This window comes from Mytilus trossulus, chromosome 1 (assembly GCF_036588685.1).
Source record: "Mytilus trossulus isolate FHL-02 chromosome 1, PNRI_Mtr1.1.1.hap1, whole genome shotgun sequence".
NCBI classification, from domain to species: domain Eukaryota; kingdom Metazoa; phylum Mollusca; class Bivalvia; order Mytilida; family Mytilidae; genus Mytilus; species Mytilus trossulus.
This window is the reverse complement of record NC_086373.1, coordinates 97,319,875-97,342,917: the sequence shown is the minus strand read 5'-3', so window position 1 is coordinate 97,342,917 and position 23,043 is coordinate 97,319,875. Positions and strand designations below refer to the sequence as shown.

At 29.8% G+C, this 23,043-nt stretch overlaps 1 protein-coding gene across 1 annotated transcript; it reads right to left on the bottom strand.

Annotated features, from left to right (window-relative positions):
• Positions 1–1,335: 1,335 nt before the first annotated feature.
• LOC134692352 (hippocampus abundant transcript 1 protein-like) lies at positions 1,336–21,509 on the bottom strand. The gene is made up of 13 exons (XM_063552810.1): positions 21,347–21,509; positions 19,218–19,313; positions 18,627–18,689; positions 17,795–17,922; positions 16,343–16,457; positions 14,107–14,325; positions 12,117–12,230; positions 10,592–10,663; positions 10,133–10,245; positions 9,145–9,242; positions 7,662–7,816; positions 6,129–6,282; positions 1,336–4,959 (listed from the first exon to the last, which is right to left on the bottom strand). The coding sequence occupies exons 1-13, from the start codon at positions 21,416–21,418 to the stop codon at positions 4,907–4,909; spliced, it is 1,452 nt and encodes a 483-aa protein (XP_063408880.1). The 5' UTR covers positions 21,419–21,509; the 3' UTR covers positions 1,336–4,906.
• Between the last annotated feature and the right edge of the window lie 1,534 nt (positions 21,510–23,043).

Here is a 23,043-nt window from a genome sequence, read left to right as displayed (position 1 = left end):
ATGCCCCTCTACTATCGTGGGTGGGGCATAGAAATTAAGAATATAAATGCACGGTTAGATTTGTCATATCAAAGAACCCCAATAATAATTTTTTTGATAAAATCAAACAAAGTTTAATTTTGAACCCTTTTGGCCCCTAATTCCTAAACTGTTGGGACCAAAACTCCCAAAATCAATCCCAACCTTCCTTTTGTGGTCATAAACCTTGTGTTAAAATTTCAAAGATTTCCATTCACTTTTACTGAAGTTATTGAGCAAAAACCAAGAAAAAAGCTTCTTTGAGACCTTTTTTGGCCCCTTATTCCTAAACTGTTGGGACCAAAACTCCCAAAATCAATCCCAACCTTCCTTTTATGGTCATAAACCTTGTGTTAAAATGTCATAGATTTCTATTAACTTGTACTTAGTTATAGTGCAAAAACCAAATGTCTTCAGACGCTGACACCGGCACCAACGTCATACCAATATATGACCAAAATTTTTTTCAAATTTTGCAGTCGTATAAAAAAAGGGTTTAAGGGTAAAATGACAGAAGTCTTATCACATCGCAATTTGAAACTCTGCTACTGTAAACCTTATATCCATTTCATGATGTTTTAAATTAAATTTTGTGGATAAAATGAAACATTTTCATATTCAGGTCCTACAGATATTACAGATTTGTTTTGGTGGTGACAAAAAAGTTCAAGTTTTATTTCTACTCAATAAAAGTGCAAGTGTAAGTTAATAATGTACACAAGTAGTTCATACTTGCTTATTTTCAATTTTTGTTGTTCTTTTGTTTTCTTCAGTTTATGTGTAAACTAACTGTTTTTTGTTTTATATTTATCTTTACAGGGTCCCATAACTATGAAATGTAAAATTAGATTGTAGATCATGTCTCAAGAACTAGTCTTCTGATTTATGTTGCAGGAAAGTGTATGTTGTTAGTAAATAATTATTGAATCATTCTAGATTTGAAAAAAAGAGATTAATATGCCTGTATTACTGTGAATTATACATTACACAATAAATAAAATAACATCTGAAATCTATTTGAAATAAAATAAAATAATTTAATCAGTAAAATTTATTTAAGAACTGGATGCCATTATACATACAGAGAAACAGTAAACAGTTATGCTAATGAATACAAATGAATGAAACTTATGATACAAATTAGAAAGACAGTTTTAATCTATGCTAATTCATTGTCTTAAAGCAACAAGTGTTATCACCATAAAAATCGTACATACCTATTATATGCAAGTTTCTTGTATCATCAAACAATTGTGAACATATGTGTTATACAAAATGTACCTTGGAAAATTTGAAAATATTAAATATATCGAAATATATATAATAAAAACAGATAATTCTTCATTCTACATTACACTTTACAGCAAGTTTTTTTTATACTCCCGTTGAAAAATTCTAATCAATGTATATCCACTTTTGTACTCTTGACAAGACGAAAAACAGGACAAAGAAATATATATACTTTCATTTGCTTAATTGCCGAGTACATCATTTTAATATTCTTGTTAAATTATGTATTTTTTTTAATAACTCTGTATGAGTAATAAAAAGCTAACTAACTACCTAACTTACTATAACCAGAGACATGTATATTTCTCTGTCTAAACTATATATAAAATGCCAGATAATTATCACAGTGCAGCATCAAACATTCAAAATGCTAAACAATTAAAAACTAACATTATGACATTATCTCAAAGAAATATGAGTAGAATCATACTTTTAAATGAGCTCAGAAAACCCAATGACCCCTTACCTACATGTATATTGTTTTAATTAAATAAAAACTTTATTTCAAAATTTATATTTCACAAATATATCAAATGAATTTATATTTCATAAATAAGGCAGACATAAGCACCTAATAGTATTTTAACATACAATACATACACATATATAATACTACAGAATAAAACTTGGCACAAGTGTAATCTTACAAGTCTTATGTAAAGTTATATATCATGTGACGTGTCAAAGAACAGTCTTCAACTCAGAGCCTTGACTAACACAGAACAGCAAGCTATAAAGGGCCCCAAATGAATAGTGTAAAACCATTCAAACAGGAAAACCAACATGTATTTTTTAAATTCTATCCACTTTTTCAATCAAAAGTCAACTTAAATCCTTTGGATAATATATAAACTTCATTTCAATTTCTTATTCAAGAAAAAGCTTTCTCTGCCTTTTTTTTTTTTTTTTTAAAGTGCTTTTTTTACACCGAAAATATATATCATTCTACTAATATGACATTTTCTTTCCTTTTTTGTGTAGACTTACTCCCCTATGACATTACCTTCAGCTTTTAAAAAGTTTTGAAGTGTCCAATTGACTCACCAAACCTGTGACATATCAATCTTTTAGTAGCGATTTATTTAAATTCGAAAATGGCTAATAGTTTTTTTCTGAGTTTATAACACAGCTACAGTAGTGATTGTACTAGATACATTAGTGTGAGAGAGAGATGGTATTTCTGCATGTTTGCTTTGACTTATTGGACACAATACAATTTGTTAAATCATGACATCCCAGACAGTGTGGATGTAATTTGTCCTATAATGTATTTTTTAAGTGGCTAAAAGCTTGTAATTTAACAACAAAGTAAGAATTTTCGTGACTAATTACAGCAGTGACTGAGTAAATTGAAAATTTCTATATCCGTAATAACTACACTATTTTACAAATTGCTCTAAACTCTCTCATACTTTTTTTTATCAGAATAATGTTTAAAAAATTGAAAATAAAGATCTATCAAAACTTGGCTTAAAATCATTAAAAAGGGTGTTTAAAGGGCCATGGGTAGACTTTAACTTTAAAATCTGGTGTTCTATGAGGTATCAAAAATCTAGAAACAAGATTGATTTAAGAATCAGCAGACTGTTGTCAAGTCAGGATCATTGTCAATTGAAGTTGGTTCTTAATGTTTTTGTCTATCATGGACTTTGATGTGATGTCTGATTTTTTTATAGTCTCGGTCCAGTTTATTCTCAACTATTCTAGCATTTGGGCAATTGATACTCCTCTTATCTTGTAGAGAGTGCATTGACCTCTAGATTTTTTACAGGATTTTGAAATTGTTTGGTTACTATTTCAATGAAAATATTTGTATGCATGTGTAAAAATATTTCAATTGCTGAAGAAGTAAAATTTGAATGCTTCTATAACTAGTATTTCAAGCTCATGAGATCTGAAAGTTCAACATACACTCCCTATAATAAATTAACATATCAAATAGTATAATTGAGAATGGAAATAGGGAATGTGTCAAAGAGACAACAACTGAACCAAAGAGCAGAAAACAGCTGCAGACCACCAAAAGGTCTTAAATCGGTGAAAAAGACCTACGGTACCTTGTATGATTTCTGAGAAAAAGCCTTAATTCAAAAACTTCCATTTTGTCTCCAGAGCATGAGCTCAATGACGGACTCATATGTATCACTTGAATAATAGTATACAGAGTATTCATAAATAAGACAGCAACTCATATTTGCTATTAAGTCTGTTTTAAAGACTTTAATCAATAAATTTTTGAAAAGAAATGGATGAGTATTTGTTAAACTACATATGATATTCAGTTGATGACTGTGTTGATGTTAACAGATAGGAAAATGATATTAAAGCTAAAGTAACAGATGAAATAGAAATGTGGAGATTGATATGAGTTATTTAAACATAATGACATAAATATCCATATCCATGTTCTCAGATACATAAACCAATGTTTTTTTAAAAGGAGTAATATGCATTTAAAAAACCTAATGACTTTCTGTTTAAAATATAACTGATTTTCTCAATCAGTCTGATTGTTCTATAACAGTTTTAAAATATCTTAAAGCTTTCTGATGACAATAACATTCAACAAGTCAAACATAAGCAGCATTATTTCAAAGAAATTTATTTTAAAACTTATAATCTAATAATGTTTTAAACATTCAAATTTATAAATTCAATGTAAATAGCATGAATAGGGTTCTTTCATTGAAATCAAACTCTGATTTATGAAAATAGCACTAGTTATGAAAGTGATTAGAGTTTCGAAATACAATTTAACATTCATCAATGAAGCTTAGTGAAAGATATGTTACACCAGTAAATCAAAAAGAAGTTGCTATATTCAATGAATTAAGGTTCTACTGTACAGAAAACAAAAGATTTTCAAGTAATCTTTCATTTATATATTTTCCTATAGAGGTAGAAAGATGAACACAGAACAGGACAATACATTTGATATACACATCACAATCAAGCCAGGTATAACATGTGCTAATGAATAATCATGTGTACCTGTCCATAGTCAAATGAGACTAAAAATGAAAAAAATATCAGCAAATGTTAAGGTCATTTTGATTTTTAATTACAAAATTTAAGAAAATATCTTAATACACAGCAGAAAATTTTCCATTTCAAAAAAACATTCTTGGTGATATTATAAAATGATAAAATGGAGCATTAATGATAGGATGCTTTAAATATAATTTGTCATATCTATAATGTATGTATCACTATGCAGTTAAGCAACAGTCTATCATTTAAAGCATTGAATAATGCAACCTTTACTTCTGTCCAGTAAAGCTTTATGTGTGAAGACTTATCACTTTTTTACACATCATCTTTTTCTGTGTAATATTTTTAAAGCCATTCAGTTCACATATTACAAACTATGAAGGGTATAGCTGAAATGATTGTCATAAAATCAAAAAATTTTACAAAAATACATCATCATAATGTAGTGATCATTGGTCTCGTTATATTGAATAATAACAATGTAAAAATTGACAGAAGCAACTTCTTGCTACTAGAATCACTAATGTCAAGGATGAATCGTATGGAAGTTCACTGAAGCATCACAACATATATTCCACTTGATTGCACACAAGGATTTAGGTCACTGCTATAAATTATTGTCATTTAGTAATAAGGGTTCAGCTTCTATTTTAACATCACCTGAAAAATACAAAATGATTATATTATAGGCTAACAACTTTATACTAAATCTGTTGGATGTGTACTGGTTGATACTAGTCTGGGAAAACATGATTTTTTTAATAGTCGTGTTTGGCTTTGAACTAATTTTCACTAAGTATGAGTATTCTAAGATCATTACCTTGTACCTTTTGTGTTTTTGTTGCCTCACATGAGTCAAGTTTTTTCCAACTGATTTCAACAGTTTGTTTTTGTGCTGTGCTGTTCTGTTATACCACAATCCCATGTTAAGGGAAAAGTTAAGTACCCACAATCATGTTTATCCCTTCACATTATGTGTTTGCTTGTCCTAAGTCATAAGCGTGTCATTCAGTTGTTGCTGTTGGTTGCTATATTCATATTTGATATATTTAGTAACTTGCAGGGTTTGATTAGTGTAAACAATATTTTATTATTATGATAAATACAAGTATAAATTATAAACACATATTCACAATAAGGATCCAGAAACAAGCAGCAATTGCTTATATTAATCTGTCTCCTTGGGTTTGATTGCTGTCTGATTATCATATACCTATCATATGAGTTGCATCAGATAGTAATCAATCTTATGCCAGTGCACATATCAGGCAAATTTACAAGATTTTGATGAATTTTGGAAAATTTATTTGCATAAAGTCCATTTTTTTCTGTAGCAGCTCATTGTTATTACTAATATTGAGGTCTCCTCAAGTTAAATAGAAATTATCACCAATGAAACATCCAGGTGGAGAATTATAATCTATTCTGATATTTGATACTCCTTCATTCAACAAAAAGTTATAAATAATAGTATCAACAATTTGAAGGTAAAAGAATAACGTCATACTGTGAAATCTTAACTTTTTTCATGTATATTGTTGAACAATAAACACAATTGGAATATTTATTGTGATTTCAGGAATTCAATAACGCTTTGGGATTTTTTACATTTTTAAGAAACTTATTCTGTTGCATTTTTCGCAAATATCAAAACAACATATATATAAACATTTATGAATTTAAAAAGTATTTTCATTAAATGAAATGGAGGATTTTTTCACCAGGGTTAAATATTTTTCCTTAAATAATTCTAGATACATTCCAACAATAACTCCAGATCATGTTTTATCATACTCTTTTTATGTAAAGCAAACATATTATTCCCTTACCTGAACCATTGTTGAAAGACTCATTTAGTTTGGCAGACTTTTTCCTGCCTGCAATGGATGATGAATGTGGATCTTCTGGAATAAAAATGGCCACAAGAAAGGCCATTATAACTAATATTGCACCAAAGGCAAATGGGGGTCCTGGAACCATCTCCTACAATAAACAATAGTTCAATATGTCACTCTAGCAAAATATGTATTGAATTGATATATATAGAATAATAGGTAGTTTCGTTTTTGATACTGACTATATCATGTGGAATATCTAGACGAGCCGGTTAGGGCGAGTTAAGATATTCCACATGATATAGTCAGTATCAAAAACTCAACTACCTAATAATCTGTTTATCAGTAATTATGAAGTCACACAATGTATTGCCTAATATTTTCAATGATACAGCCAGTACGTTGATACTCGAAAATATTAGGCAGTAAGGTCAATGGGAAAATATACGAATTACCGATAATTTTAAATATACAGTATTAACTATTTAATAAAAATATATTATAAGTTTGTAACAACAATGAACTATAGTACTAGACTTATCATAAAAGATGACTGAAAAGTTGAAACATACAGGAGATCACATGGGATTTTAAAAAAAACATCACCCCAGTTATCTAGAAATCAATTAAAAAAATTACACTATAAGATTAAAAATCTTCTGTTCTGAAAAGTTGATTCTAAACCATATAAATAAATAGTCATGCATATGAAAAACCCATGCTGTATATTTAGACTACAAAAGGATGAGAACTTCACTGAGCTGCATCTCTTTTGAAACAATACAAAGTTAGAAATATTTGCCAGCTGACATAAAAATGTAGTGATCTGCACTTCCTAAATTTGTCTTTGAAACAATCTTTTTTGTCACAGGAAACGCCAATTTTCGAGAAGATTTACATATCCACTTATGAAAAAAAATAATTTCCCCCAACGCTAGACAATTCTAGAATCCTTTAAGTCATAAATATATCAACCTATGTACTTTGCTTTACAGACATATCCATGTGCGTTTTACCATTACTGTGGATTCACTTATTTCAGTGGGTACCAATTTTCGTGGATTAAGGAAAACTCACATGTTCTTGGATATTTAACAATGTTTAATTTTATGGTTTTGCCAAAGTTGGCATACAAGCCTGTAGGAAATTTGTCATTCGTTGAACATTTAATTTCGTGGTTCACCTTTACCCACGAAATCCACAAAAATTGGTATCCAACGAATAATAATGAATCCACATTATTTAGTCTCCTAATTATACCCACCTAGACCCTCTGATATTCTTTAATTACAAATGTTATTATTGTTATCTCCCTTTTCATTGACCCAGTTTTACAAAAAATATAGACTGGTAGGAAAATTCAATTTTCCTTGAACAGTTTATCTATGGTCTTTGATAATCACTAACAACGGTCATTTCAATCATAAGAATATTTCATATACAATATACTTATAAAAATACAATTCACATGAATTTAAATTTAAAAGTACAGATAAAGATAAAAGAAGCCCTGTCATTTTGACTTACCTTAAAGGCATCATGAACATGAGACGCATTTGCTGATTTAGTATCATTCTCTTCATTTAAATCTACTCCAAACAAATAGAAAATACATCCAAACACTGCTGGACCAAGTCCATTACATAACCCTCTAATTCCAGTTATAAGTCCTTGTGCTGCACCTACAAACAAATCAATACATTAGGTCACTGTCACTGTAGTCTTGACTTTCTGTCAAAACTCATGTTCAAATCATTTGTTAAAAAAGCCGCATTTGAAAAGGGACACACTAAATCCTGAAATCAACTATTTTCATCATGAAATAATAAGAAAAAAAAATTCACATATACATGTATATCAAAAATATTGGGAATATTCTTAGTGGGTATGAACTGAAGAAGTCATTTAAACAGAACAATTTCACCAAAAAAGATTTCAACAGCTCTTGCATGAAGTCCATATTTTGATATAGGAAACCCCAAAAGATCATTGGAATAAAATAAATCAGAATAGAAGGTGCTCAATATCATTAGGTACTAGTACTCTGAAATGTTCTTTTCAACCCTATCAGTGTATGCAGGTGGGATTGAATGCACCTTAAAAAAAATCCATCTCAGCAAATTTCTCATTTTTAATACTATGGGAAAAAAAAATCCTTTTGTTTGCTTTCTTTTTCAATATAAACTTTAAAACCATTTTACTTGCGTAAAAGTTTTTATTTTGCTGTAACCTTTTTCAACAATCACAAGTTTAGGCCTATATATACAAACATCAGATGAAGGGAAGGGAATTTGAATGTTCCTCTTTGAGTTGGTGTGAAATAATATGATGAACATGTTTAAACTGTATGCATGTCTCTAGAAATGCTTCTTTGGGTGGTATGGTATATCTATAATCAATAGAACATTCCCTGTGTACAATGTACAATTTAAGGAAAGGCCACTAGTGTGTTTTTAATACATTTCACACCCATATCTTTAAAACTTGTCTAGCCATGAGGTTAAACTCTATAATATTGTTTTTCCAAATGAACTATGAATGCACTTTAAAAAGACAGTTTGTCCTGTTCTAATAAACAGGAAAAAAAACACATTTATCTTGTAAACTTATTGTCAATAAAATGTGATATTTGTTCAGACAATAGATAAACTTGACTGAAAAATTGGACTAAATAATTTGATAACAACACTACGATATATTTCAGATATACTTCTCTCCCAAGTGTATCATAAACCTCTCTTACTGTCTCAGAATTAGAGAAAAAAATATAGAAATGATTGGATTTTACAGATAAACTTTTAGCTATATCTGTAATACATTAAGAGCAAAAAGGATTCCGACAGTCTGTCATAAATAAGACTTTTAACATGCCATATTCAATCATTTCTTACATAATATCTATTTCTTTGATTTGTATAACGAGATCTAAGGGCAAATAAGGTGTCAAGTTTGGTCGACTTCCAACTCTATCAGACACACTATATGATGGGAACTTCCCTGATTATCTTACCCTGTTGGTCAGGAGCAGCATGTTCTGATGCGAATGCACTGATGGCCGGATAAGTTACACTGGACATAGCAGCAATACAACCAGCCATCCAGATTATCCTACAAATAAATCATTTTATTGTAAAAATCATAAAGATAAGAAATTGATTATACATTAGTACGACATTAAGATGATGTATTAATACATGCAATATTACACAAGAGGATTATAGGTTGAAATATTACACAAGAGAACTATAGATCATCTTAAAAAATGTCATAATACTGCAATACAATTAAAATATCTAAAGTAGAAACATAAAATAAATCAAGATTTAAACTTTGATGATTTTCAGGTTGTTTTGGATGTATTGTTTTAGTAGATAAAATTTCAATTTTGATATGTTACTGTTTTGTATTTCTTAAGTAACAGAAACATTTTAATAATATTTTCTTGAAAACTTAAAAAACATTATACAGATAATCATAATAATGTCATATGACTGTTTTGTGACCATTAAACAACAACATGTAACAAACAAAAAGAGTAAAGAATCTGCAGTCATACATTCTTGGTAGCATATTTACAAGATATATTTCAACACTTATTTGTACTAGAAGGACACACTGAGCAGAAGATTTTATTGCTTTAGCTTACAAGCTAATAGTTTGGAGGAGAGCATATTAACCCATTAGAACACAATGTTGACTCCAGAACATTGCAAGTCTTAGTTAGACCTTCATAAGTTGGAATTCATCATAAGTCATCATAATTCATATTTTTCAGTATATAGTGTTGGCATTGAAATAACACTTTTGATTTACCAAAAAAGTTGTGTAATGTACATAAATATACATATTTTTTCTGTCAATTTTTTTTTCTTCTTTCTTATTTTATTTTAAATATTACTTTTATTTTTAAATATTTTTTTGTATTTTAAAAATTTTCTTCTAATATTTGAATCACAAAACTATTTTGTGCAACTAATAAGAAGATTAATAACACTTACCATGTTTGTGAGCCAAAACCATAACAGATTAACTGTGATATTTCAAACACCAAACCAAACATGATAGAAGCTTTATGGCCTAAATATCTCATTAAAAATGTCAATATTAATGTCTGAAAGAAAAATGAAACTGTCGGCTCAAATTTATCAACAATGAAATGAAACATAAAACTGTCTATGAATCTAATATATAATCTCTTTATTTCCATTTTTATCAAAAGAAGCCATTAAAATTGTGTGACATTCAATTTACATCAATAATTGTAACTGATTTATTTGTACCCATCATTTAATAAATTTAAAACTTCCCAAATTTGTTTAATGGATCGTACAAAAATGTCAATTTTCTTGTTATTGTCAAACTAGTCCGCATAGTCAGTCTAACTTAACCACTCCAGAATACAAACGTATTAAAAATAAATCTTCACTTATATATGTTTAGATAAGTATAAAGCTTACTTGAGCAACAACAGATAAGACGCCAACTAAAGCAATGTATGATGCAACTTCTTCTGCAGAAAAATTCATTACCTGAAAAAATATAAATAATTTATACCATTATATAGAGATACTTTATCTAACAATGAATCATACGTTATAAATACTTTATGGGTGAACAAATTTAGTAAGCATCAAAGAATAGTCTAGTTACAACTAAAGAACAATCTGCTATAAAAAATCTTATCATCTGGTAGATTTTGTAGTTCCATTGATGGGCATACCTTGCAAAGGTAATTATATAATGTTTGGTAGATACTAGACATCAAATATAGTTTATGTGGAAACTCAAATTCATAAAACCTTGAAATGAAAAAAATATAATTAGAGGCAAAATATTATTGAAGATAAAAATTCCTGTTAAAAAGCCTTTCAAATCCCCCAAATAATGCTTGGGAGATGCTTAAGGACAAACAAAGAGACATACCATTACTATGCACAAATTGTTCTATGAAAAAAACTTATTAAAAAGCAACTATTTTACTAAATATGTTTTTCCAATATCTGTTGTAATTTCTACTAAATTGTGTTCTCTTTTTTATGTTTTCTTAAGCACATTTGTAGTACAAAGGGAGGTTACTGTATGAAAAAAAAATACAAGAGATTTTATATTTTATCTTATTTCCCTTCAGTTTTTTATTTAAAAAAATGTTTGACTCCTAATCAATTCTGTTGTTAATTTATTGCTTTAGTTTACACAGTGAATAAATCTAGAAATTGATAATCTATATATTTTAAAATAGATTAAAATGCAACAAAAGAATGGGTTGTAAACAAAGATCCTAACACTTTGTTGATTACACTAAACATCAAATGGATACTGAAACAAGAATCTTATTTTTTTCTGAATATGCTCCATTACTTTCTGTATAAATTTCTGTACAGAATAATATTTAAGTATTACTATGCCAAGTAAATACAGAAATGCAAATGCTAAATTTAGACAAGGTGTTTCTCCAATTAAAATTGAAACTGACACACATACCAACGAAAATTTTAAAAAATTGTACATTTATTTTAACATGTCTTTTCTATGACGACTTTAATGGAAAATTCAAATTGTTTACATAGTAAATTATAACTTAATCTTATGTATAGTATCATATCAGGGATAGTCTTCTACATTGGCTAGAGGTATAGAGGGAGGGTTGAGATCTCATAAACATGTTTAACCCCGCTGCATTTTTGTGTCTGTCCCAAGTCATGAGCCTCTGGCCTTTGTTATTCTTGTATTATTTTTAATTTTAGTTTCTTGTGTACAATTTGGAGTTTAGTATGGCGTTCATTATCAATGAACTAGTATATATATTTGTTTAGGGGCCAGCTGAAGGATGTCTCTGGGTGTGGGAATTTCTGGCTGCATTGAAGACCTGTTGGTGACCTTCTGCTGTTGTCTTCTCTATGGTTGGGTTGTAGTCTCTTTGACAAATTCACCATTTCCATTCCCAATTTTATTAAATAGAAAAGTAATGAATTCAATACTTACTAATCGTAAATAAACAAAAAATGATGAGTATTCCCCTGCTTCTGGTAAATATGATAAAAATACTGTACAACATAATAATAATATTAACTTGTCTGCACCTATTCTCTTTAATGCCTGAAAAATAAATTATCATTCTTTAAAGTCAACAAATAAATTATCATTCTTTAAAGTCAACAAATAAATTATCATTCTTTAGAGTCAACAAATAAATTATCATTCTTTAAAGTCATAAGAAACGAGTGACCGGTGAAAAATAATGTTCTTCAAATTCTTAAACCAATGCATACAAACATCATAAACTTAGTCTTCTGTGCTCAAATTTATCATTTTTTTCGTGTAAATTTCGTATAATCGTCATTTTTTTTTTCAATCAGTCAGTGTTGTTGTGAAAATATGGCAGGTAATTAAAGTTTGTGTTTTGAAGACGAAGTGTAACGATTGTCACCTGTTTGTCAACAATTGACGAAAAATAAACAAAAAAGCATGGAAATTGAGCATGTGTTTAACATGTAAATTCAGATAATAGTTTATTTTAAGGACATCCATGCGTATTGTGGTCACCGGATTTTTACGAGATGGGTCACACTGAGGTCACCTTGCATACAGAAAATATATCGGGGGAATTGCTTGCTGGAAGGAAGCAATTCAAATAAAGTAAACCTCTTCTAAATATGAATAAATTAAAGAATTTTCTTCAGAAAAAAGTATATGTACATAAGTTTTACAATGAAAACTATCCATTGAGTTATAAAAAACATATGCATTATTTTTTTTTGATTTGAGGTTTCTAATGACTTTAAAGTCAACAAAAAAATTATTATTCTTTAAAGTCAACAAAATAAATTATCATTCTTTAAAGTCAACAAATAAATTATCATTCTTTAAAGTCAACAAAACAGAAAGGATAGTTCGAAAATGATGACATTTTTCCAATTCCAAATACAACATATATTTTTTTCATTCTAATTGATGAAAATATATGTAAAATCTTTATTAGAAGATAGAATTGTTCATTAAATAAAAGTTAAGGAGTTTTAACAAAAATAGAAATTTCTTAGTGAATTATTGATTTCACCATTACCGAATATATATATTTGTATCTTTATATGTAACATAAAGGTATTGTTACCATTGTTACACAACTTCTTTGAAACGCTTTTATGATATCTTTGACCTAATAACCATTTTTTTTTAGCCACCTGGAAAAATAATCTATTAATGTCATTCAATGGCATGAGATATTTTCATAGCTGTGACATTACTAAATAAATTCTATAATTTTTCCTTATTAAGGATCTTGAAACGGGCATATAATTGGACATGTATAAAATATCATTAATATATAGAGAATAATACATGGCAAAAGGCCCTCAGGCTGATATTGATTTCTCGGGATGATACGACATATGATACGGATTTTGCCATGTATTATACTTTTATCATATATTTCAACAGAAGAGTATTATATCATATGAATTGTTTTCTGATCCATAGCACTGGGTTACCTTCAGTTCTGCTTTTGTCTTGTTTCAAAAGCACCTAGGTTACCTTACAATCTGTTGTTATAAAAATATTTTGTTTATTATTGTATATATTTGAGTGTTTTGTATTTTTTATAGTTGCATTTAGTGTGCCAAAACATATGTTGTCAAAACTTGATGTTTGTGACGTCACATACAATATGAAAACTTGATGTTCCTGACGTTATATACCAAACAATGACGTCATTCAAAAAATTGACATATTTTTAGAAAAACAATTCTTAAGCAAAAAAATACCAAAAAAACTGACTTTTAATTAGTTTAAATAAAAAAAAAAGAAAAAGGTATGCGATACGGGTTTTACCATGCGATACGGGTTTAGCCATGCGATACGGGGTATGCGATACAGGGTAGGTGATACAGACTGGAAAAAAGAACCTTTATTAGATATACAAAATAGCTGTATTTTGTACTAAATATATGATAAATTTTCATAAATTTTGACTTACTCCAAATGGATCAGCCTGCTCCCATGAGATCTGAGAACCATAACTAACTGGTCTAATCTTCTCTGGTAAAGATTCTGGTACAAACAATAATATAAACAATACATCTAATATGGCAACAGCTGTGGCTAGCCATACAACTAAATTATAACTATAAGCATTCTCTAGGTAGGCTCCTAATGCTGGACTGGTTACTAAACTGGCAGCAAATGTTGCTGACACCTGCAATATAAATCATTCAGTAAGAGAAGTTCTTTATAAAAAAAACTGTTCCGGTAAAATATTTTTTTTAACTAAAAAAAGTTCTGCAAAAAGATCATTTTTGTAAGTGACATTTTAATACTTGTATAAGATATTTTCAATCCAACAAATTACAAAACCTGCAACCTTCCCGATTAAAGTTGGCAGGTACTAGTAAAAGTTATATATGTTTATGCACCTATACAAATATATCTTAAAATGTGCTTCTTATTATCTCCTCTGAATTGACAGTAATGTGCAATGTAAAAGCCCTTAACAGTTTAATTAACAAACACATGTATAAATGCATACATAAAGTTCAATTACTGAGCAATTCTCTTCTGCAAGTAACAAATTGTGCTGATATAATTGTCTAAAAAATTGAACCAATAATGTTCAACAACTAATAGTACTCGTGGGTAAGAAATGTTACAGTTTTTGAAATGTCTTTTGATTACAACCTCTAGTGTTAAGATTATAAGGGTAATGATAAACCCTTTTGCATGATTTGCTGCTTATTTCCTTAGCTCTTACTAAAATTATAAGAAGATACATTTAATTGCTAAAGCCAGTCTATTTTATCTTCTATTTCTTGGTCACTTAATTCACTTTTAATGACAAGTTTCCTGTTAATTATCTGATAGATAAGGTCTCAGACAAAAAAAAAGCAGCTGACACTGGAGATTTGTCTAAGAATTTAGCCAGATAGTTACATTTAATTGCCTTTTATATTTGTTTAAATATAGCTATATTAATCTCTACTGACTCCAGATCTGTATATGTTGAAAAGCAAAAGAGAGGAGATCATTTGAATACAGTTTTTATCTCAAGTCTAAAGTTTTTTTTGTATATTAAAATATAATATTTAAGATACTGTGTTGAAATTTAAGGGAAATGATGTATAGATTGATCTCCGTTGCATAACAGATCAAAAGACTTAGAATGAAATGATTTTTAATGATGGAGAATAGGCGATAAAAGACATTCAATGATTATTTTTTTATTTTTCAGTTGACATTAAAAATCTCCAAAATGGGAGGAGAAGGGGGAGGGTTGTCAACAATTCTATAAAGGGATGAGTACAATTTAAATTTAAAATGTGTAAATTTCTGTAAAGTTTTAAGGATCTGCATCTAAACTGAATGTGGTTAAAAGAATCAGTTACATCTTTTTAAAAGTCTGATGAAAAGTTACTACTGAAGATTCATTATCATTTGTGGTATACCATTTTCATGGATTTCATAGGTAAAGGTCAACCACAAATTTAAAAGTTCAACATAGAACAAGTTTTCTTATGATGGTGTGAAGACTTCAGCAAATCCAGGAAGTCAAATATCTGCAAAAATCATTTTTTTCAGGATAAAAGTTTTAAGAAAGGATAATATAAAAAAATATTGCTGAAAAGTTACTTAATCTCAATCTTTGAGAAAATCCTCAAATCATTTTATAACAGCAGGGGAACAGCTTCAATTAGTGAACCATCTTTTTTTGTGAAGTTTCAGGGATATTTAATTAAAACTGAAGGAGTTGAAAGCAAAAAATAGTTGGCCTCTTTCCCCCAACCACCTGGGTCTGCTTATTGGCCCAGCCATCCGGGATGTCACCTTTCAGCCAGTTGGCAGTTCGAAAGATAGGGAAAACCCTGTACAGGTTTTAACAGTGCTTACCGTATAAATCGTTAAATAAGCCGCAGGTTTTTTTCTCTGTCTTTGTCCCTGCGTGTTATACTCGGGTGCATGTTATGTATATGTTTTCAAGGGGGGTTAGGACAAACCCGCTGAACCCCCCCGCTACGGGTATGCTGTATCTCATATGTAGTTAATGTTGTATTTGAATACTTTTCTGACAGATTGATAGATGGACATACAGACAACAGTATAACATTACACATTGTATAGCCTTGGCGGACTAGCATATACTAATTCATAAATTATTGCTCTTTTCGAATATTATTTTTATTTGATAGAATATTAAGACATATTTGTTTTATATGACCTACCAGTCCATATGCTTGACCTCTCTCCTCGGCTGATGTGATGTCTGCCACATATGCAAATACAACACTAAATGTTACAGAGAATAAACCGGACAAAGACAACATAGTGAAATACCACCTGAAAAACACAATATATAAAAGCATTACTAAAATCTGCAAAATGTCTGGAATAAAATTGAGAATGGAAATTGGGAACTTATTTCAATTTTCTAGGTGTGTAACTTGCTAATTTTTTTTTTTTAAATATCTAATATTAGTTCTTTGTGCAAATTTGTTCAAAACACATTAAAATCACTTTTTTTACTCCTTAAGTTCTTTTTTCATTTCAATATAATAAACAGTTTTTTTTCCGTAATGTTCACTGTTAGCTTTAAACACAAAAGTAAGATAGTGTCATATATTTTATGTGGCTAAAAGGCCAAACTTACCAATTGTTTGTACATGTATGTATGCTACCCCATGACATAGAAGTGAAGAGGAAAATAGTGAATTACTTAGTAGTGATAATATTTAATAGTTCTTGAAAAACTGGTCATTATTGTGATACATGGACTGCCCACAGGACAGTGGTATTGACTAAGATAGTGATAATGACTGAGGTGAAGGCGAGGTCATTATCGCTGTCACAGTCAATACCACTGTCCTACGGGCAGTCCATGTATCACGATGATGACCAGTTTTTCAAGAACTATTATGTTTATTTCATTGAGAAAATATGTTTTGGAAAATTCTCATAAATTCAAAATGCCTACAGCGAACTCGAGTTGTTGTACGATTTCCATGGCAAACAGTGAAAACCTGTCGTAGTAGTACTGCCATTCATTTAAGTGCAATTTTTCAGTAAATACTTAATCAAGTTATCTTTAATTTTATAATTAACGAAAACATATAAAAAACAATTCAACAACTTAAATATAATATTAAAAACAGGAACATGTTTTGTAAAAAGTACATCTCTCTAAACAGAGAAACCACGCCCCAACAATCATTATCAGACAAAAACCTTGCCCCCAATGGTCATTATCAAACAGAAACCACGCCCCACCGGTCATTATCATGTATAAGTTCGTTAACGACCAGTTTTCTGGTCTGTTTTTTTCTGTTAATGACTGATGGAATTTATTACTGAAGAATAATGAATGTCATGTGACCCCTTTTAATCCAATAAGAAAATCTTATTCTCAACTGATATGAAATAACTTATAATATAACTGCTGTTGTGAGTTGTAAAAAGTCCATAACAGCGACAAACCAGACAAATTACACTTACTATGTGTTTAATTTACTATCTAGAAAATTGATTTTCTTTTTTTTTTTTTTTTTATCAAACCTGATATAAATTACTGTACATGTATGGACAAATTTCCCTGTTTCTTATATAATGTAAGTAAATATACCAAGAATTTGTTTTGCGTATACAACAATATAATAATGTTTTAACTTATAGCTACTTACATGGGACTAATAGAGATCAATGGTATAGGGAGACAAGTAAATGTCACTGTTAACAAAAGAAATATCTTCCTTCCCCAAACGTCAGATAAAGCACCAATTAATGGAGCACTTAAAAATGACAACATTCCCTGAAAATGAAAGTAATTTTACCAATTAGATTCATTCAACATATGTACAAGAAGTATGCATAAATATTCACCTTGGGTTTTATCTTTAATATAAGCATAAATTGCAGTACTCAGTCGGTTTGAAATTAGCAGGTGGTCCACTAGCTAAAACTTGGTGTGTGCTACTAAACTTTCTGCTTTTCTTGTAACGAACTATATAAATTGGCTACCAAAATTTAAGCTGTGGGCTACCATCATGTGACCATGCCAAAATTTTAACTTCAATCACTGAATAAACATCTAAACAAACTTGTACAATGTATTATATTAATTAAACTTTTAATGCATACTGTTTGGACCTTTACATATATCCATATAAATATCAAGTTAGTTCAATGTCAGACCTTCATGCATACGCCTTTATCAAAGTAAAAAATTGGTGGTAAATCTGAACATTCAATAAAATAATTGCAACTTTTGTGATAAACAAAAAAAGAGTATCTGACATGTCACACAAATTTCAAGATGTCTGCTCTATAAGATTAACTAACAGTTTCTTTCAATCAATAAATGATGTTCCCTATTTATCTTTCCTTTTCCAATTGATTGTTTAAGACTTGTTATAATGAGTAAAACATCACCAGGAATTTAAAATAAGGAATCATCAATACAAATTAAAACTAATGCATATATATTTCAAATTATGTATTACAATTTTTACCAACCTTTACACCTTGTATTAGTCCATTCAGCAGGAACGTATGGTTAGGAAATGTCTGATTCAATACCTGTCAATATAACAATGATTAATGCAATATCAACTTTTTACTTTTATAGTGTACAATATACTATATCACATCAAATTTTTACCTATTATGTCTGTTTGTTTTATTTACAAATCGTTGTTAATATAATGGAATTTTATGATTGTCATATAAGTGAGAGGTTTAGCTAGCTATAAAACTAGGGTTAATCCACCCATTTCTACATGTCTACTTAGGAAAATGCCTGTACCAAGTCAGGAATATGACAGTTGTCCATTGGTTTGATGAGTTTGAGCTTTTGATATTGCCATTTGATATGAACTTTCTACTTTAAGATTTTCTCGGAGTTCAGTATTTTTGTGATTTTACTTTTTAATACAACATTTACTTTACTTCTTAGGAACTTCAATTTTTGTTGATGAGGAGGGGAACTAATCAGGAAAATACATGCTGGCACATATATCATAAAAAGCTTTGTCAGTATTATTATAACCATTGAGTAGGAAATATAATTCTTTTAAAATAAAACATAACTATAAGTTATTAACTTACCATAATGATAGGAGATGTCAACAATCCCCAGGCAAAAAATTCTAAAAATATGATTATCAGCGCATGATAGACACTTGGAGAACCAAAACCAGAGTTCTGTTAAAAAATAGAAAAAAATATGGTAAAAAAGGTAATAAACTTCTACATTGTATTACATTTAAACCATTATTTATTGAACACTCTCTAACATTTTAAGCAAGAATAAAATTCATGATAATAAAAAAAAAATGGTGGATCTTATAATATATATTGCTAAAAAAAATCTAAGTTTATATATTTGTGTCTACAAACTATTTCTGCATAATTTTACTTTTGAAGATGTTGTCTTATAGATCATTATTTGTATCCACATGTAAATGTAATCTATAGCAATTGTCAAGATAATAGGCAAAAACACAAAAAATTGGGAAAAAAACATCATTTAAGAGCAATAGCTCCATTAACAAGTTAATAAAGAATTCCGTCATAAGACCTCTCTGTAGATCTTGTCTTGATAGTTAACATTATGATTTTATCAATGTTTTTATCTATCTATTGTTGTTTTAAGATATTAGGCAAAAACACAAAAGATTGGTAAATTGTCATAAAAAAGCAATCAAATGGAGGTGTCTAATGATCTTGACTCAGCGGTCAAAATCAGTAAGCCCAGAAAAAAAGTTAGTAGCCCACTATTCTTACTGTAACTGGTGAATCCCGCAAAGTGGACTGCACTTGCTAGGGATTTGGGGCATAACCCTTCCAAGAAAATTTTGAAATTTTAGACTCAAAACCCTGCATTCTAAGCATACCTGAAAGTGATTTGGAGTGACCTGGGCTACCACAACTGAGCAAAAAGATCGCCCAGGTCAATTTGGTGACCGTCATTTTTTCACCCTGTAATGACTGTTTAATTATTTATATATCTTTTATTGCTGATCATTCTATATTTGAATGTTTCTATTGATTATAATTTTAAGATAATTGGCACAAATGAAAATGAAATTTGTAAGGGATCCATGGATCCCAGTATCTTGCCTATGTATGCTGTTAAATGCAGCTTCAACAAAATTGAGGAAAAAAATTAATAAAAATATTCCACTTGATACTATCTTTTCATTGTAAGAAGCTTCTGTCCAAGTTTGGTATAAATCCATAATAGTTTATTAATCTAATAAATGTTTTAAAAAATTTAACAGCAGAGTAAGGTTAACTGGAAGCAAAACTAAGTCCATTTATAAATTATAATTAAAATATGGAAAACAGGAACAAAACTTCTTTCTAGATAATACTCAAGCAATATCTTGCTTTCCATCATAAACAATCTTCTGTCCAAGTTTGGTACAAATCCAGGATAGTTTAAGAAAGTCATTTAAATTTTTAAAACTTAAAAACCACAAAATGAATGTAATGTTTCCGGGCAGAAAAACTAAGTCAGGGCCAGTCCAAGTAATATACCAAAAAACAGGATTTATTTTTTTTAAATTCACTTCTGGATACTATCTTTTAATCATAAACAAGCTTCTGTTCAAGTTTGGTATAATTCCATGATAGTTTAAGAAAGTTATTCAAATTTCAAAAACTTAAACCACAGTGTAAATATTTGTGGATGACGGCGCCGACGGAATGCAAGATAAAACTTTTTATTCTTGGCAATAACTTCTATAATAAGTCGTCTGACAGTTTTAACGTAAACGGTCAATAAGTACCGTAGAACTCAACAGTTTGAACATTAATTTACTGTACATTATGTTGGGTAGCAGGTACCAAATAGGGTCATGTGAGCCACTTTTTTTTTTAACAAGCACTGAATCTAATTGTTGAACAAGTTAAAACGAATTACCATCCAATTATTAATAGATAAGTGGTGGTTGTCGTTATGTTTTGACCTATGGATTAGTACAACTTTACCTTTAAAGCATAATAATATGATCACTATCAGTCTATCTTCAACAAATTCGGATGTATCATAGCCTATTGACAACATGGGCAAGTGAAAATATAGCAAACAAACACTCTATGATTAGTTCCTACGAGAAAAAAATACTTATAGTTGTGTAGATACAGAACTAAAAACCTAACAAATTGTTATGTCAAATTACGAGATGGCGTGACAACTGACAAAACAACTTTGAATAATTCGTATTATTTACCGCCCCATTCTCTTTTAAGTGATGTTTCCGGGGAGCCCATGTTATCTTTCCTACTGTTCTTTTCTTTGCCATGATTTAGGTATAATATTCACAGTTCTTTTTGTTCATTTTTTCAGAAAAGTAAAAGCTGTCGTCTTTCTTAAAATCGACCTTCACCTTCGAATGACTAATGCACTGGAACAAAATCGGTTCTTTTCCCGGAAAATAACTGACACAATATTTTTTACACCCACGCACTTTCTCGACTCTGTTCATTCTTGAAATCATTGTTTTCATCACCCAAAATTCTTAATTGGAATTGTTCATCGAATAAGTAATTAGGTGGAGGATATTTCTCCGACTTTTTTCAATTTTAACCTTAGCGTTGCCTGAGCCTCTCACTAGTTGTGGCTTATGCAATAACTAATTTCAATTTGACTCTTCTTCTTCTTCTTCTTCTTCTTCTTCTTCTTCCGAACTTCGCTCGATAAAACAGGAGGTTTTTCTATTGATTAAAAGTAACTATTAACAAAGTGATCAAAATTATGTACACTGTACAATAATTTTGGCAAGCTGATGTCTAGTTAGGCTCAGAATATATATTTTTAATCAGTTAAGAAGTTTGACTCATCTGCATCTGAGACTATTATAACACATGTGTTATAGTTGTCTCAGTATGCATAAAGTACAAGTAGCCTAGACTTCCCTTAAATCATCGACTCTTGGTGCTTACTGCAAATCAGTCATATTAAATATCGGCCTTACTTCTTAAGTTATTTGCAGTAATGTGTGGGTTCAATGGTCTTTTTTTTTCAATATTGAGATTTGTCCACATATAAACTGGCTACTTAATTCAGCCTCTTGCTTTTATAGTAAAAATACAATTGATTATAGCCACGACACCTTATACGGTCGGAGAGGATTACGTCTGATGTTTTTGCCTCTGTTCTGATGTTTCCAAAAGGCTGTTATCATATCTTTTTTGCTTTCTTTTTTTTTTATGATCGTGTTGGTTTTTTGAGGACCAAATCTTGCTGCATTCTTTTTTAAAGGTTCTAATTTATTGAAGTTGGTGTTTTATAAGGATTCTAATTTGTTAAGAAGTATATTCTAATTTTGATCTCACGAGGCTGGTTTATCATGCTCTTCCCTTCACTCTAGATGGACAGTGTTGAAATTTCTCTCAAGGAAGACAAGGACTCTTGATGCTTCCTTGCAAGTTTGGTCAATAAACGCATTGCACTTCAGGTTGTTGCTTAGTTCCACTCCAAGATTTGCATGATAGACTTTTTCATGTCAAAGAGTTTCACATTTAATTTTAAAAGCGAAATTAGTTTCCGATCTTATGTTTGTGGCCTGCATTTTTGCGCATTTGGAAACGTTGAATTACAGTTACTATAACCGTTTACAAATTTGTCAAGATCTTCTTGCAATAATTGATGGCCTTTTCTGTTTGTATTGGTCTGTGAATTACACAGTCACCTGTAAGCAATCAGATCGCGGAAATGAGATTGTCTGTGATGTCAAGGACTAAACTTCAAAGCAAAGAATAATGTTGATCAAAGTACTTTAAAAGTTTTCCCTGGGATAACCCCGATGTTACAAAGGAACACATAAAAGATTCCCCATCTACAACTACCGTTTGAGTCTGGTTGTTGAATAATTAGTTGTTTTTCCGCCAATGTCATAATATTGTAACTTTTCTGATAGTCTTTTGT

Coding starts and splice junctions, on each gene's coding strand:
- LOC134692352 (XM_063552810.1), bottom strand. CDS start 21,418: ATGGCAAAGAAAAGAACAGTAGGAAAGATAACATGGGCTCCCCGGAAA. Junction 17,923..18,626: donor GACTAATACAAGGTGTAAAG/GTTGGTAAAAAT, acceptor TTTCATTTTCAG/GGAATGTTGTCATTTTTAAG. Junction 12,231..14,106: donor AGCAGGCTGATCCATTTGGA/GTAAGTCAAAAT, acceptor TTTATTTTTCAG/GCATTAAAGAGAATAGGTGC.